This window comes from Drosophila albomicans, chromosome 2R (genome assembly GCF_009650485.2).
Source record: "Drosophila albomicans strain 15112-1751.03 chromosome 2R, ASM965048v2, whole genome shotgun sequence".
NCBI classification, from domain to species: Eukaryota; Metazoa; Arthropoda; class Insecta; order Diptera; family Drosophilidae; genus Drosophila; species Drosophila albomicans.
In genome coordinates, this window is record NC_047631.2 from 17,283,674 (window position 1) to 17,300,714 (window position 17,041).

The following is a 17,041-nucleotide window of genomic DNA, read 5'->3' on the forward strand; positions in this document are numbered from 1 at the left end:
TTTTGGCGAGATAAGCACTTAGCAACACTTCAATAGATTGAATTGATAGATTGGTTTTGAGCACTTCTACTGACCGATAAGTTATCATTGTTTTTCTAAACCCATGTCTAATATTAGTGTAAAGCTATCGCTATTTATTTCTGCTTAATTTTAAAAATATACTTCCACATTTAAATTCCCTTGTATTTATTAAGTATTCGACTCACATAAGTTTTGTTTTCCTTTGAAAAAGTTTAAAAGTTATCAAGAGGACAGATTTAATTTATATAATTGATTTTGGCAAGAATTGGCGAGACGGTTTCCTTTTTAAATATATTCGGTCTGACCTTTCTTGAACTTTTAAAGTTCTTTAATTAGATAATCTGTGCACTTTTTTATATACGTTATTTATTCCTTTGCTGTATTCTATAAATAAGCTTTAAGGGAAGAGTTTCATTTTCAATAAAATAATCAATGTTTATTTTGAAGAAATATGTAGGATATATTTGATTCTTAGGTTATGAATGGTTATGATTGTGTTTTAACATATTTCAGTTTATTAAGAAATCATCACAGGGATCGGTGAAATTTTCTTGGTTAAGTATTCAACTTGTATCAGCTTGGGTCTTATTTAATACTTCAGTCCTTTGCTTTGGGCGACGTTGAGACAAGAGAATGCCTTCGAGAGCTCCCAAGGGTGCTTCCAAAATGATGTGCATCACATAAGCCATCAGCACAGTGAAGCTGAAAGTTCCCCAAAAGGACAACATCTACGAAATAAATAAATAAATCAATGCATTACATTTCGAGAATTATTGGGAAAGTTCTCACCATGTCGTAGTCCGATAAATACGATGGTGATCGCACTCGTTTATCATTCACCAGCTGTATATAGACATGGTAGATATAGGCAGAGTAGGAAAGTCTTGAGAGTGGTTGCCATAATGGTGAGGAGAGGAAACTGTCAGCCAATCCTCCATATCCTTTCATACAGGCAAATACTACCCAGCACAAGGAAAGGGGCCACGCGATTCGAGTCAGTGTATAATAAAAGGCCTGCTCCAATATGGTCAGAGCTGCTGCATCCGACTGAGCGGCTGGATACAGAGCAAACAATGAAGTAAACAAGAGGGCCAAGCTGACTATCCAACCCAACCAAATCGAAATGCGAATCAGCTTGAAAGACTTGTTGCGATTTAAATGCAGGAAATAGCCAAATAGGAGTCCGATCAGCCAAGGTGCTGCATGAACGTGTGTGGCATAGTAGAGCTTGCGTTGACCCTCAAAGCTCGTTCCCCCTTTTCTATATTTCATAAAGATACAATTTTAAAATTTCTTTATACAAGTTTTTGGCATTAGTTTTTGAACTCACTCCAAGAAGACACCGTACTTATTTGTCATCATTGTGGCAAAAAGGCAGCCAGAGAGTAGAAGCATGAGTACAAAGATTCCCCCAGCGGCTTTCTTACCCCACTTGTATAGCGAGATAAGAAAAATTGGCGATAGAATATACAGTTGCATATCTACAGCCAGATACCAAGTATGACCAAGACACTAAAATACAAAATATTATCAAGTTTCTTACAAACAAAAAATCACTGTATAGCTCAACTTACGATTTCTTTAGTTGCATAGTTCTGAACATAGAGTAAAGACAAATACCAAGTGCGTTTGCAAACGTCGAAGTCGCCAAAATTAACTCTGTCAGTCACAGGACCATCACTCATTAGAGGAAGAAGCTTCATGTACATGGGAATAGCTAAAGCCAAGACAGGAGTGAGCCGTAGATAGCGATGGAGATACATCATTGGAATATTCATTTGGCCTTTGGATCTGAAAAATTAAAATAAATGTAGCTAAGACGTTAAGTTAATAGTACTTAATTAACGTCACTAAACTCACTTTTCGAGCGACCGTAGAGCAATCATTACCAACAACAGGCCACTTAAAAAGAAGAATGTATCAACTGAGAAGGGACCATGTAATATGAAACTTGCGAAAAACGATTGAAGCCACTGGGGAAAAAAGCGACAATTGTAAAGTTCAGTTTTAAATCACATATTTTTTACTCACAGTTAGAAGGCTCACGTAATTAGTTTTAGGTGAACTAAGTGATACAATATATTGATGACCGAAGATAACCCAGATGAGAGACAAGCATCTCATGCCATGAACACAATCGATGACGTTGGGATTCGATTTGGGTTCGACGAGACGAAAGAGAGCACGAGAATTGGCACGTGCGGAGAAGGCTTTAATAATTATTGGCAATTTATCTAGGAATACAATAAATGTTAGTTGTATTTTAAAGATGTTCCTTCGACTACTTACTCTGATCTCTACAAATGAAATAGTCGCAGAGCGTGGCTAAAATCATAGCAGCAGCCAGAACTGACAGTATTACACTGCAAGATGTGAAATCAATTAAAAACTGAATGGATTTAAGTGTTATTCTTCTTACATGATTAATATAGTGGCTGCATCAAAGGGTTCCTTTTCAGCCGTTGAACAGGTTGCTTCATCCACAATATTCTTGGTTATAGTCACATTGAGTAACCTGTTTGCAATTTGCCCTATAAAGGTATCCATTAACTCTGCCGAACATGAGGAGGGAAAGCAAACTGCAATCTTCAGAGTCGCACGGAAGGAAATCTTGGCAAAGCAGTATTTCCCTCTTATGCTATGACTATCTGTTATCGCTTTATAGGTTTTTATGCACTCATCGTAGTTGCCCATGTCAAAGAAATTTCCATAGAGTATTCCAGATGGAATCGATCCCCACGAATCAATCACTGTAATCGTGAAGAAATTAAATTGAATTTCTGAAAAGCGGGAATCACACTTACTTCTGAGTGCCCAATAGCTGCGAGAGGATAATCCACTCATCAGCTGGGCCATGTCAGCCAGACACAGCAGGTCCTGCTGATTGGGAAGGCGGTTGTCAAGTCGCAAATCCAAGTCAGTTTGTGTGATATTTCCAAATTGCTGCATGAGCTGGACAGCAAAAGGACGCAACTCCATTAGCCTTTGGTATTCCTCATTGTTCACACTTGATCCACTTGGCTCAAATTGATTGGAACAAACTTGTGTTAGTCCACAAAATAGTAGAGTTCCTATAACTATGATTTTGAACATGACGATTTGGATTTGGAAATGCGCAACATTTATAGATTGCGGCTTTATATAGGTGTCTTTATATGAGATTTCAATGGAAAAAGCTAGGGTTTTGGCATATATAACCACCGAAATCTTATCATTGTTTATTATGAAACCATATTCTATATTGCTATTCATATGTATATTGTTTCCTATTGGAGTCAAGAGTCATTCCAACGAAATCTATTCTGCTTAATTTGAAATATAAGCTACTGTTCAGTTCTATAGAATTTATTAAGTATTGGTATCACACCATACAAAGTTTCCATTAGCGATAAGTCTTGTTTTCGTCTGAAAGGTTGCGATGGCCTTTGGGCGGACATTTAAAGTCTGATCTTCATTACTTTAATATAATTTGTATAGACAGTACATTGAGATTTAATAAATAAATATAACTACACATGTTATTGTAATTTTAGGAATACTTAAGTTGATTTCCAAACTACTACTTATAAATTTCAAGGATCGTTGAACCTTCTGGATACTAGTCTCCTGTTAGATTTCCTATTTCATTATTGCTTCAGTGTATTAACGTTGAGGCGATACCATGTTCTCGAGAGCACCCAAGGGTGCTAAAAGCTATCAGCAGGATGAAGCCAAAGAGGCAAGCCTTAGTCAAAGTGGAAGTTTTGAACTTTTCGCAAAAGAGAACTTTATAATTTTACTAAGCACTTCGTAGTTAAGGAAAACAGTATTAGTTTTGATGCTCTTTGAATATGTGAAATGCATACGCTGTATAGAAGTTAGCGGTTGCCAGAGTGGCTAGGAGAAAACCTATTGACTAATCCGTCCGAACCTGTTATACAAATCAACATCATCCAGCAGAAAGCAAAAACCAAGCGATTCGCCTTTGCGTATAGATGACAGCCAGCGCTTCTTCCCATTGTCAGAGCTCCGGCACTCCAGTGGGCAGCTGGATACAGAGCAAACAACGATGCAAACAACAGGCTGGCAATGCAACCCAACCAATTCGAAATGCGATTCAGTTGAAAAGACTTGGTGCGATTCCCTTGCAGGAAATCACCAAAGTTGAGACCGTCGGTACAGGGTTTTACACATATGCGTATTGTAAAGTACATTTTGCACTGAGCTTTACCAAAGATGTCGCCAAATCGAATATAAAAGAGTATACCAAATTTAACAGTACTTAAAGGCTCTATAAATAAGGAACTTACAATAGGTAAACACTCTCTTTATTAGTCATCTTTGTGATAGATAGAAAAACGGCTAGTAGAAGCATGATAACAAAGATTCCCCCAGCGGCTTCGTGCCCCCACTCGAACAATGTGATAAGGAATATTGACGATAGAATATACAATTGCATTTCGATAGTCAAGTACTATGAGTAATGCACTTTGAAAGGAAGAGTGAATTTATGTATCAGAAGTTGCGTAAGGAATCATTCAGCTTAACTATTTCGATTATTGGGTAAAGTTCTGTACAAGTCGAGCAAAGTCCGACAAATTCTGATTTTAGTCAGTTTGAAAAATAACATAAATATTTGTACGAAGTTAACGGTGTCCATTAAGATTTAAATTGATAAATGGCAAAAAGTCTCTTTGTATAAATGTATGTTCCAAGTATGTTATCAATATGTGACACATACTCTTTGTACATAAGTTAAATTTGTTGAGATAAGCAAAGTTTTGAAGCACTTGCGATTATTTCATACACTTCTTCAGAATCTGTCAAAAACGTATTTTTACGAAGAGTGTATTTCTGTTGTAATCTTGTAATTGTTAATCAGTTCGAGATTAGCTATAAACTATTCTGTTAATATGTGTTTATAATTATTATAAGAATTTAAGCAAAATTCTGAGTTAAATAATGCTACAACTATTAATATTGAAATTTCTCGTATAATCTTAAACTTAAATACTTTAGTTTGTTGAAGTAGGCAGCTGAGTTTCACTTTCAGTTTCTATCTGTGTAGGTAAAGTTTCTTTCCTGATCTCTGCAGTTGCATTGCTAGGCAGATCTTCTGCAACTTTCGGTTTCGATGGAGCTCTTCGATTGGGCATAAGCATGCTCTCTAGAACTCCAAACGGCGCTCCAAGAGGATGTAAATAGCATAAGAAAGCAGAATGGTGAAACCAAATCCTCCCCAAAATATGAGCATCTGTTGGCAGTAAGTGAAATTAAATTTCATAAAAGAAATATTCTTTGTGAAAACTTACCACATCGTAATCCGAGAAGAATGTATTTGTTCGCATGCGCCTTCCGTTGATTTGCTGGATGAATATATGAAAGATATACGCATTATACGATAGTTTCGATAAAGGTTGCCACAATGGCGAGGAGAGGAAGCTGTTGGCCAATCCGCCATATCCTCTCATGCAGGCAAACACAATCCAGCACAAACTCAGTGGCCACGCGATGCGAGTGAATGTATAATAAAATGCTTGATTCAGCATTGGTAGTGTGGGATTTCGCCAATCGACATATGGTAGAAGTGAAAAAATCGAGGCAAAAATCAAAGCCAAGGCCACCATCCAGCCTATCCAAACGGAAATGTGATTCAACTTCAACGACTTGTTGCGATTCAGATGCAGGAAATAGCCAAAGAGCACTCCGATCAGCCAGGGCGCTGCATGTGTGTGGGTGGCATAATAAAGCTTTCGCTGGGCCTCATCCGGGGTGACGCCATTTCTGTTTTAAGAGATGGCGGCAGATTAACGAAACAATTCATAATATTCATTTGTGCATACTATATTTACTGTAGGTAAACAGGATACTTTTCGGTCATCATGGTGGCAAAGAGGCAGGCGGAAAGCAGAAGCATGAATACAAATATGCCAGCAGCGGCTTTTTTGCCCCATTTGTACAATGCCAAGAGAAAGATTGGCGAGATAAAGTAGAGTTGCATGTCTACAGCCAAGTACCAACTGTGATTTATGCACTGCAAATGGATGTAATAGGGTTTAATAATTGGAACCTTTTAAGATAAGTTCGGCACTTACTAGGTCTGGAGTGGCATAGTTTTGTAGATAAAACAAGGTCCAGAACCAGGTGCGTTTGCAGTGATTGTAATCATCAAACTTAACACTTTCGTACATGGGACCATCTCCAAAGAGAGGAAGTATTTTCATATAAAGAAGAATGGCCAGAGCCACAACAGGAGTTAGACGTAAATAGCGATGCAGATACATCATGAGAATGTTAAGTTTTCCATTGCTTCTAATAAATAAAAAAACTTGTTCCAATTAAACATATTGTGTGCCGTGTTTCCAGCTCACTTTTCCAAGGAACGCAGCGCAATTACAACCAACAACATGCCACTGAGAAAGAAAAAGGTGTCCACTGAGAATACGCCATGCAAGACAAAGCTCGTGTACGGTTTCTCGAACCACTGAAATAAAATATTGAGTATATAGCCACTTGATTAATCTAAAAGGAATCACAGCAAAAATTACCCATTTCAAACGAAACTGGTTTATATTAGGCGCCAAGAGGGCGAATAAGTATTGATGTCCGAAAATAACCCAGATAAGCGACATGCAGCGCATGCCATATAGACAGTCGATAACGTTGGGATTGGACTTCGGCTGTACGATGCGGAAAAGCTCACGAGAATTGGCACGTGCCGAAAAGATCTTGACTACAGAAGGCAATAGTGCTGTGGAAAGTAAGCAGTAAAAGGATTTCGAAGTTCATTAAAGGAATTTTAAAGGATTTAAAAACTATTTGTTTGGTCCTCTTAGTTCTTTACTTACTCTGATCCTTGCAGCAGAGATAATCGTAGCAGGTTGTGAGGACCACAGCAGCTGCCAGAAGTGCGAGTACAACGCTAAGGAATAAACAAAATGAATAGGGATATTTATAGAGTTGCAATATCCGATTGCTACTCACATTGTAAATATGTAGAGACCATCTTGAGGCTCACGCTCCAAAGTTCGACAGCTATCTTCACTCACATGGAATGGTGTTGTAGTCACATTGAGAAGTTTTTTCAATAGTTGCCCCAGAAATGCATCCATGTGCGTTGCAGAGCATGAAGCGGGAAAACAAACTGCACTTCTTATGTAGATGCCATGGCTTGCTATTGGCAGCACAGCAAAACAATATTTTCCTCTCAGATTGTAGTCATCACTGATTGCCTGATTGATCGTAATGCACTCATCATAATTTCCCATGTCGATGGTATTTCCGTAGAGGAATCCCTTGGGTAAAGTGCCCCATGAATCAAACACTAATGATAATAAAGAATAACAATAAATTCGAATTTTAATTTTCAATAAATTACACTCACTTTTTAGTGCCCACATCTTTCTGGTGGATAAAGCAGCCATTAGCTGTGCCATGTCAGCTAAACACTGAAGATCCTCCTGATCAGGCAATCGATTGGTGAATAAATCCAAGTCTGCCTGCGTTATATTTCGATAGTATTTCGAGAACTCCACAGCAAGTGGTCGCAGCTCCACAATTCGTTGATATTCCTTCATCGTTAAGAAATTCTGTTGAATGAACTAAAGACAGTCCAATTAATAACAGCGCTATAAGGATTTTGACCATATTCGTTTGCTGATCAATTTAATAGACTCGGCCACCTCTAAGAAAATTACTTTATATACTTTTAGACCCTCGAAATTGAAAAGATAAGAGTCGTTATTTTGAGGACGGAATGAAACATTTGCTTTAGATATGATTGCTTTAATTGACGTACTTAAGTTATTGTCTTATCAAATGCTTTATATAAATAATCCGCTACAAATTCGGCTTAAATGCTGATAATTAAATTAGTTATTTTTAACTTAAGTCTACTCTATTTGTTGCTGCTCAGAACTTGTGGCGTGTTCAAGAGGTTCAGCTGTCTTTTGCACCTCAACAACTAGAATTTTATCAGTCTGTGTCTCATCGGGCGCCTCAGTCTTTGGTTTAGGTTTGCGTTGAGGCATCATCATGCCTTCCAATGCACCAAAAGGTGCTTCAACAATTATGTAAATTACGTAGGACATCAGCAATGTAAAGCCAAAAGCTTGCCAGAAGTACAGCATCTAGTATATTGAAGAATATTTAGTAAAATGCAACGAAAGTATTTAAAAAGTTAACTTACTATATCGTAGTCTGAGAAGACGGTGTTGGTCCTCAGTCGCCTTGCGTTTATTTGTTGCATTACTGTGTGAAACATGTATGCCGTATAAGAGAGTTTTGACAGTGGTTGCCAGAGTGGCGAGGAGAGGAAGCTGTTGGCCAATCCTCCATATCCCTTCATGCAGGCAAACACCACCCAACAGATGCCCAATGGCCAAGCGATTCGACTCAGCGTATAGTAGGCAGCCTGCTCTCCCATTGTCAATGGTTCTGCACTCCACTGGGCAGCTGGATACAGAGCAAACAACGAGGCAAACAACATGGCCAAGCTGACAATCCAACCCAACCAAATCGAAATGCGATTCAGTTGGAATGACTTGTTGCGATTCAAGTGCAGGAAATATCCAAGGAGGAATCCGATTAACCAGGGTGCCGCATGAACATGTGTCGCCAAGTAGAGTTTGCGTTGGCTCTCACCATTGATGTTTCCTTTACTGTATGTAAACATGAAGAAATTTAAAAAATTTCTATCAAGAACGTAAAATTATTTACTTACTCTAAATTAACGGGATATTTTTCGGTCATCATTGTGGCAAAGAGGCAGCCAGAGAGTAGAAGCATTAGTACAAAGATTCCCCCAGCGGCTTTCTTGCCCCACTTATACAAAGCGATAAGGAATATTGGCGATAGAATATACAATTGCATATCTGCAGCCAGGTACCAGGTGTGATTTACGCACTACAATAAGTTGAAAAATGTTAAACGTACTTCAGAGATAGTATGATTAATCTTACCATGTTTGGAGTGGCATAGTTTTGGACATACAGTAAAGTCAAGTACCAAGTGCTTTTGCAGTTGTCGTAGTTATCGAACTGCGCCTTGTCTGTAGCCGGACCATCACTCAGTATGGGAATTAGTGTCATATGTACGATGATAGCTACAGCTACAACTGGAGTAAGTCTCAAATACCGATGGAGATACATCATCGGAATATTGAGTCTGCCTCTGGTTCTGAGATATAAACAGAAATAAGAAAAATTCATGTTTCGTGTTGTAATAGACTTACTTCTCCATTAATCGCAGGGCGATCATTGCTAGCAATAGGCCACTGATTACCAAGAAGGTATCTACCGAGAAGAAACCGTGGAGTATGAAGCTGGCAAACGGACTTGCGATCCACTGTGAAGCAAGACAAATAAGTAATTAAAAATATTTCAAAGTAGTAAAGATTAATGTACACACCGGAAACATTTTTACTGCATTCAAATTTGGAGCCATTACTGCGAGTATATATTGATGGCTAAATATAACCCAGATGAGCGACATGCAACGAAGTCCATGAAGACAATCGATGACATTGGGATTCGATTTAGGCTGAACAATTCGGAAGAGAGCTCGAGAATTTGAGCGTGCAGAGAAAGCTTTGATAACTCCTGGCAGTCTACTTTGATCCTCGAAGAGGAAATAGTCGCAGAGAGTGGCAAGTAGCATAGCAGCAGCCAGAACTGATAGTAGAACTCTGAAATTCGAATTATGAAATAAAGAAAAAAAGGAAGAATATAAAAAGTTCCACTCACATTGTGAATATTGTTAGGCCATCGTAAGGTTCTTTTTCGGCTGTCTTACAGTAATCATCATTTACTATTTGCTTAGTTACAGTCACATTAAGCAGTCGGTTAAATAATTGTTTAAAAAATGTATCCATGAGAGCCGCAGAGCAGGAGGAGGGAAAGCAAATAGCTATTCTGATATCCACCAATTCTATTGGAAAAGGAACTCGTGCATAGCAGTATTTTCCCTTTATATTATAGTTGTCAGCTATTGCCTTATTGATTCCAATGCACTCATCATAGTTGCCCATGTCCATGATATTGCCATACAGAAGTCCCTTTGGAAATGTGCCCCAAGCATCGATCACTGTAATATTTGAATTATATTTGATTGCAATCACCTTGACTATGAATTATACTCACTTTTCAATGCCCAATAGTTGAGAGAAGTGACACCGTTCATCAGTAGAGCCATGTCAGCCAGACACTGCAGATCCTGCTGACTGGGAATACGACTGTTGGGTAAATCCAAATCTGCTTGCGAAAAGTTTCCAAAGTGATGCATAAACTCTACAGCAAGAGGACGAAATTCCATAATCCGATGATAGTCCTCTTTGCTAATAAGTGTATTCGGCGCAATCTGCACTGAACTGACTTGGGTCAGTCCCAAGTAAGAGACCAGCCCAAAGATTATTAATTTGACTTTGTCCATTGCGATTTGAATTTGTGAATGACAACTTGGTTGGGATTCAACCTTTATATATGGAGAGTACTAAGCGATAAGCGCACCTTTCGATAGGGTTTTGAACACCTGTCGCTCCTCTTATCAATGACTTTATAATTATATATACAAGTACATTCAGTGTAATACTATCAAAATCCATTTAGAATGAAATTCCAAAAATTAATTTGAAAACGAGAATAAACAAATTTTATACGCCTTTATCAGCTCAATGGCTGTTTAATCTCTTTACGAATCAAATTATTGAGCAAACTCTTAAGTTGTTTGTATTATAAGAGACGGAAGGAATACTGTAGTATTGGAATATTATTTGGTTATCAGTTTAAAGAATTGGGGGTTATAGGAATCCCTATCTTATCAAATGGTTTGCAGGCTAATCGATTTACTAATCGATTATGTGAATAAAATGCCTGGTCTGGGATTTTCAAACAATTCTGAGTCATTTTGAAGTGCTTTTTGATTGGCATTAATTGATTCTTGAAATTTGTATTCTTCTGAATAATATTTGAAGGCACATGCCGCGCTTATCATTGGTTAACCTCTTGTATTTTACGAGTAGTTGTTTGAAAGCGACAGAAAACTAAAGTGGATTTTGGATTGGGTCTAAAAGTTGCCTATAAATGAAATATAATAAGGATGTGGCTACGGATTTGATTTTCCGGATTAATATATCTAAGATGAAGATGATAAAGAAAAAGGAAGATGGTTTTAAGACTCTTAACTAAATGCAGAGAAATAAATTTGGTTTGTTTGGTATTTTTAAATCTGCAGCCTTATTGCATGATCAAATTTTGTAAACTATGTATTGTAGAAATTTTAGCCTCCTAGCTCTTACCGTTTGATAGTTCAGTGAGTCAAATGACTATATTTATGTTAATAAAGACTCGCAAAATTTATGAATTCATCATTTTAATCGACGTACTTAGCAAGTCGTATATAAATATAGATCCGTTACCATTTCATTTTTAAATGTGTAGTTTATTATATGTCCTGATCTCCTGTAACTTTTGCAGGTTTCAGAGGTTCATCTGTCTTTTGAACCTCGACATGAATTTCATCAGTCCGTACATCAATGGGCTCCTCAGTTTTCGGCTTAGGTTTTCGCTGAGGCATTAGCAAACCTTCCAAGGCACCAAAGGGTGCTTCCAGAATAATATACATTACGTAAGACAGCAGCAATGTAAAGCCAAAGGTTTGCCAGAATGACAGCATCTATTGAATATTGAATAATATTTAATAATATGCAATGCTCCTGCACTTAAAAATTGCACTTACCACATCGTAGTCTGTGAATACGGCGTTAGTTCTCAGACGTCTTGCGTGTACTTGCTGCATGAATATGTGAAACATATACGCTGTGAAGGAGAGTTTTGACAGGGGTTGCCAAAGTGGCGAGGATAGGAAACTGTTGGCCAATCCGCCATATCCCTGCATACAGGCAAACACAATCCAGCAGAGAGCTAACGGCCAAGCGATTCGACTCAGTGTATAGTAGGTAGCCTGCTCTCCCAATGGCAATGCTTTTGCACTCCACTGGGCAGCTGGATACAGAGCAAACAAGGAGGCAAACAACATGGCCAAGCTGACAATCCAACCCAACCAAATGAAAATGCGATTGAGCTTGAAGGACTTGTTGCGATTCAAGTGCAGGAAGTATCCAAGCAGAAGTCCGATCAGCCAAGGTGCCGCATGAACATGTGTCGCCCAGTAGAGTTTACGATTGCTTTCACCGCTGATGCCTCCTTTGCTACAATAAAATATTGAAATTAATATGATTGGAAAGAGGTTTATCGAATCTTAAACTTACGCAAAATCTACTGGATACTTTTTAGTCATTATTGTGGCAAAGAGACAGCCAGAGAGTAGAAGCATGAGTACAAAGATTGCTGCGGCAGCTTTCTTGCCCCACTTGTACAATGCGATAAGGAATATTGGCGATAGAATATACAATTGCATATCTACAGCCAGGTACCAGGTGTGATTCATGCACTTTAATAGAGAAATGTTTAGCTTATATTTGATATACTTATTATTCAAATTAAACTTACCAAATCTGGAGTAGCATAGTTTTGAACGTAGAGTAAAGTCAAATACCACGTCCTGTGGCAGTGATCATAGTTATCGAATTGTGCCCTGTAAGTCGCGGGACCATCATTCATTATGGGAAGTAGCTTCATATGCATAAGAATAGCCACAGCCACTATGGGAGTAAGTCTCAAATACCGATGGAGATACATCAAGGGAATATTGAGTCTGCCTTTGGTTCTAAGAAATAGAAATAAATTTTTAATTCCATGCTGGTTTGATGTATGTATGTATAAAACTTACTTCTCGAGTGATCGCAGGGCGATCATTACAAGCAACAGTCCACTTAGGAAGAAGAAGGTATCAACTGAGAAGAAACCGTGGAGTATGAAGCTGGCAAACGGACTTGCGATCCACTATTAAATAAGTTTAAAAAGTCAGTATATATTTGAATGAAATATATTGTTTAATGTACTCACTGAAACCAGTTTTAGTCCGTTTATATTTGGTCCCATTATTGCGAACAAATATTGATGTCCAAAAATAACCCAAATAAGCGACATGCATCGCAGTCCATGAAGACAATCGATGACATTGGGATTCGATTTGGGTTGAACAAGACGGAAGAGAGCTCGAGAATTGGCGCGTGCAGAGAAAACTTTGATCACTCCTGGCAATTTGCTTTGATCCTCAAAGAAGAAATAGTCGCAGAGAGTGGCAAGTAGCATAGCAGCAGCCAAGATTGATAGTAGAACTCTGTAATTTAAATTGTAAATATAACTTGGCAGAAATTGTCTGATTTTCCGCTTACATTGTGAATATTGTTAGAGCATCGTAGGGTTCCTTATCGACTGTCTTACAGTATTCGTCATCCACTATTGCTTTAGTGAAATTTAGATTTACCATCTCATAAAACATCTGCTTCATAAAAATATCAATGAGAGCGCTAGAGCAGGAAGAGGGAAAGCAAACAGCTACTCTTGACTCCGATATAACCACTGGAAAGGGAACTCTTGCTAGGCAGTATTTTCCTTTTATATTCGGATTGTTAGCAATTTCCTTGTCGATGCTAAGACACTCATCGTAGTTGCCCATGTCGATGCTATTGCCGTACAAAAGTCCATTCGGATATGAGCCCCAAGAATCCATCACTGTAATAGTTTAATAAAGTTTAAGTTTTAATAATCTCAACTATGAATTATACTCACTTTTTCTTGCCCAAAGGGAATACAAAGTGACGCCTCTCTTCAGTCTATCCATGTCAGCCAAACATTGCAAATCCTCTGGAGTAGGATCCTCTTCCAGGTCATCTTGTGAAAAGTTCTTATAGAAATCCAAAAACTCAGTATAAAAAGGTCGAAATTTCTTAGCCTGATTACTAATAGCTGAATTCGTTGGAACCTGCAGGGAACTGACTTCGGCCAGTCCTAAATAAAATAGCAATCCAATAATTATTAGCTTGACCGTATCCATAGCGTTTTAAATTTGTGAATGACAACTTTTTTTTGGGTTTTTCCTTTTTATAGATACTCTAAAATAAGTGATAAGGAAGAGGTCATGTGTACCTGTTGTCCATTTTATCAAGCTTCCCTGTATAGTGTTAGATTATTATTATAAATCTGAGTACATTCAGTGTAATACTATCAAACTCCTTTTAAAATCAAAGTCACCCCAAATTATACGCTCTTGTTTATCAGCTTGTGTGATTACGGGTTTCTATCAATAGTCTATCAATATTTATTAAAATGAAAACATTGATCTTAAGTGTTTTGGGAACCATGATGGTACAGAAATATTTCGTTGAGAGTTTCGGGTTACAGGAATCTCTATCTTATCAGTTAGTGACGCAGACTAATCGATTAAGCAACCTTGTCTGTGGTTAACAAACAATTCTGAATCATTTTGAAGTGCTTTTCGATTGGCATTAATTTTAAGTCATTGGCCACGCTTATCAACTTGTATTTTACGAGTAGTAGTTGTTTTGGAGGCGTCTGAAGTGAATTGTGGACTGTGGGCAAAAGTCCCCAATACGTAGAAAATTACAATACCATAGATTAGAGGTGGTTTCCTAGCCCACTCGGATTGGTCACCTAGAGACCTGTGGAACTTAAAGCGAAAGCGAAAACCAAAATCAACACCACGAAATACACTCAGTGGGCTTTCAACGAAATGTAAATACAAATAAATAAAACTTTGCCCAGCACAAAAGCAGCCAGAGCAACGAAAAAAGGCAGTCAAGACAAATTTTAAATAAGCTTATCAAATTCTTAAGATGGCTTTACACAAAAATAGAAAACTAAGCCAGGAAAAACGCGCTGATTTTCTTTGTGAGCCAGCCAACCACCAATCGAATCGACGCGACTCGACTCGAATCGCAGTCTAGGAGCCTAGCTGTGGAGTTGGGGATTTTGTTGAGGGAGCACAACATTATCACTGCCTCGAAAATCAATAAACATTAATCTTGACGTGATTTTGTCTTTATCCTTCGCCATTTGCGTATTTGATGCCTGCCACCGTCGGGTATTTGATAAAAGATTAAAGTTTAATAAGAGCAAACGCAAAGCTCGGCTAGAGACCCCAATTAGCATTATCAAGGTTCTGATAACACAGATATACGGGGTTAGATAGAGGACTCGATGCCATTCCAAACAATTCCAAGGAATCGAGTGAGACACAAATTCCGTTTGCAAAGTAAACTTAAATACCAGGAAAATAAACAACAACAAAACGCAAATGTTTTTAATATTGCTGGGTACACAAAGGGTTTACAACGTGCTCCTTTCGGTGCCATACACTGAGAAAAACAACATGTTTAATGCAATTTATTACGCCAAGGAAATGAGAGAGCTAACAAACGCGCTAAAGAAAAGCCCTTGGGTATTACAACTTTAATGCGACACATAAGCCGAAGGTATTCGCGTTCAATATGTATGCGTATTTTTTTTTTTTTTTTGCAGTGTACGTAAACCGCTTAATATGACAAGGAAATGGGATGTTTTACTTGGGTAACCTGTAGCGTGTACAATTTGCAACCGCTGTATATGATAATAAAAATTCAATTAAGTTATCCTTAACAGATCTGAAAACCAGTTTTTGTCAACATTGCATATCAACAAATTGAACTTTGTCTAATTCGTTTAGCTAATCTACCACATTATCCTGAAGTATGCTTAACGGCTAGGTAATTTGACACGCCTACAAGTGGGCGGACCTTTTGCTGCGGTGCTATGTGTGTTCTCGTGTGTGTGTGTGTGGTGTCACCTTGAAAATTTCATAATTAAACTGCCTGAGTTGAACTCAAAGGACACAGTTGGCAGAGGAGACGAGATATATTTACCTTAAAGAATTCTAATTAAATCATTGAAAAACTTTGAGGACTTTGTGCTGATTCATGTGTCCTGGCAGCTGCTACTTTTCCAAGCCTAGGCCAGAAAACTTTTGCCCTGAACCTCAAGAATTTGCGTCTGATTTTCATACCCTGTATTTGCTACGCTATCGTTTCTTTTTTTCTTTTTGTTTGTGTGTGTTTTTTGCAAACTCGACAAATGAAATTATCAGCCATATAGTATCTATCTCCAGGGTATTGTCAAGTTGAGCAATTAGTTGAGGGTTGATCTTTTTTGCAGTATACATGCGAGTATATACGATATATATATATATGTATATATATATGGAGAGTTGCCTACACCACTTGGTGTCGACTAATTTGTGGTGTTTGCTTTGGACTTTCGGCTTTCGGCCAGCAGGCTGCCTAGCCGACGCTCTTTTGGCTTATGCAAAGCATGGTCTAAAGCCCTACATGTGCCGCACACAGCTCGAGACTGAGCCACTAGGCCGTAGCCAGCAGCCAGTGTCGGACTTTTTCCTACACACAAAAAGGGATTGCCTCGGGGGCGACAGACGAGTGAGGAGGCGAGTAAAGACTGAGGTCTGCTTGGCGTATCAGTATTTCATGTCGCCACACACACACTCGCACACATAGACATACACACACACACACACTCTGGCAGATACCATGCAAGATTCATAGACTCATAAATCTTTAAGTATTGAATACCATTTTTGCATATACTACACATAAGTAAGAACCTCACGCCGTCGAAAACTTTATCCGGCCACCAAGCAAGCCACCAAACCCCATATCTGTAGTCCCCACGTCGTTGTGTTGCGTGGCCAGCAGCAGCAGGAGCAGCAGCAGGAGCAGCCGCCTGGTCGAAAATATTTGCAAACTTTGCTTGAGGTGAAAGCAAACAACGTGGCGCCGCATACCAACAGCCAACAGCGAACAGCCAACAGTTGTTGTAGTAGTAGTACAATATTTCTGGCCGAGCGGCAACATTGGATGCCAATTTAGCGTAGATCCGACGTGGCAGTGACTGACCCAATGGGGGTTGTGGGGGAAGCGAGGAGGTAGAACAAGTAGTGTGTAGGGTTGTCGCCACGGGCGCTTGTTTGTTGGCCAACTGCGTACCCGCTCTCTCTCTCTCTGTCTCTCTAGCTCTCTTCTGGCCAAAATCCACCAAATATAATGTTGTATCTACGCACACAGCCCGCATGT

The 17,041-nt window shown here is 38.7% G+C and overlaps 6 protein-coding genes across 7 annotated transcripts in view; 1 reads left to right on the forward strand and 5 right to left on the reverse strand.

Moving 5' to 3' along the window:
* Positions 1-17,041, forward strand: part of LOC127566168 (uncharacterized) — a 64,152-nt gene that overhangs the window by 9,111 nt on the left and 38,000 nt on the right. The window lies entirely within an intron of this gene.
* On the reverse strand, positions 585-3,114 carry LOC127565924 (nose resistant to fluoxetine protein 6-like). Its single transcript, XM_052006860.1, has 9 exons — positions 2,826-3,114; positions 2,441-2,771; positions 2,311-2,384; positions 2,053-2,255; positions 1,882-1,994; positions 1,596-1,812; positions 1,352-1,533; positions 811-1,267; positions 585-749 (listed from the first exon to the last, which is right to left on the reverse strand). The coding sequence occupies exons 1-9, from the start codon at positions 3,112-3,114 to the stop codon at positions 585-587; spliced, it is 2,031 nt and encodes a 676-aa protein (XP_051862820.1).
* LOC127566172 (nose resistant to fluoxetine protein 6-like) lies at positions 4,995-7,646 on the reverse strand. The gene is given in 10 exon segments (XM_052007931.1): positions 4,995-5,185; positions 5,188-5,254; positions 5,313-5,784; positions 5,871-6,034; positions 6,096-6,312; positions 6,372-6,484; positions 6,549-6,751; positions 6,849-6,922; positions 6,985-7,324; positions 7,385-7,646. Coding segments are annotated over 10 exon segments (2,013 nt in total). The 5' UTR covers positions 7,578-7,646; the 3' UTR covers positions 4,995-5,015.
* LOC127566169 (nose resistant to fluoxetine protein 6-like) lies at positions 7,790-10,419 on the reverse strand. The gene is made up of 8 exons (XM_052007927.1): positions 10,140-10,419; positions 9,744-10,083; positions 9,409-9,685; positions 9,233-9,345; positions 8,961-9,177; positions 8,723-8,904; positions 8,189-8,660; positions 7,790-8,129 (listed from the first exon to the last, which is right to left on the reverse strand). The coding sequence occupies exons 1-8, from the start codon at positions 10,309-10,311 to the stop codon at positions 7,893-7,895; spliced, it is 2,010 nt and encodes a 669-aa protein (XP_051863887.1). The 5' UTR covers positions 10,312-10,419; the 3' UTR covers positions 7,790-7,892.
* On the reverse strand, positions 11,440-13,422 carry LOC127565925 (nose resistant to fluoxetine protein 6-like). Its single transcript, XM_052006861.1, has 7 exons — positions 13,295-13,422; positions 12,963-13,239; positions 12,787-12,899; positions 12,507-12,723; positions 12,266-12,447; positions 11,734-12,205; positions 11,440-11,670 (listed from the first exon to the last, which is right to left on the reverse strand). Exons 1-7 carry the CDS (start codon positions 13,408-13,410, stop codon positions 11,440-11,442), a joined length of 1,608 nt encoding a protein of 535 aa, XP_051862821.1. The 5' UTR covers positions 13,411-13,422.
* On the reverse strand, positions 13,430-13,956 carry LOC127565926 (uncharacterized). The gene is made up of 3 exons (XM_052006862.1): positions 13,692-13,956; positions 13,562-13,634; positions 13,430-13,481 (listed from the first exon to the last, which is right to left on the reverse strand). Exons 1-3 carry the CDS (start codon positions 13,954-13,956, stop codon positions 13,430-13,432), a joined length of 390 nt encoding a protein of 129 aa, XP_051862822.1.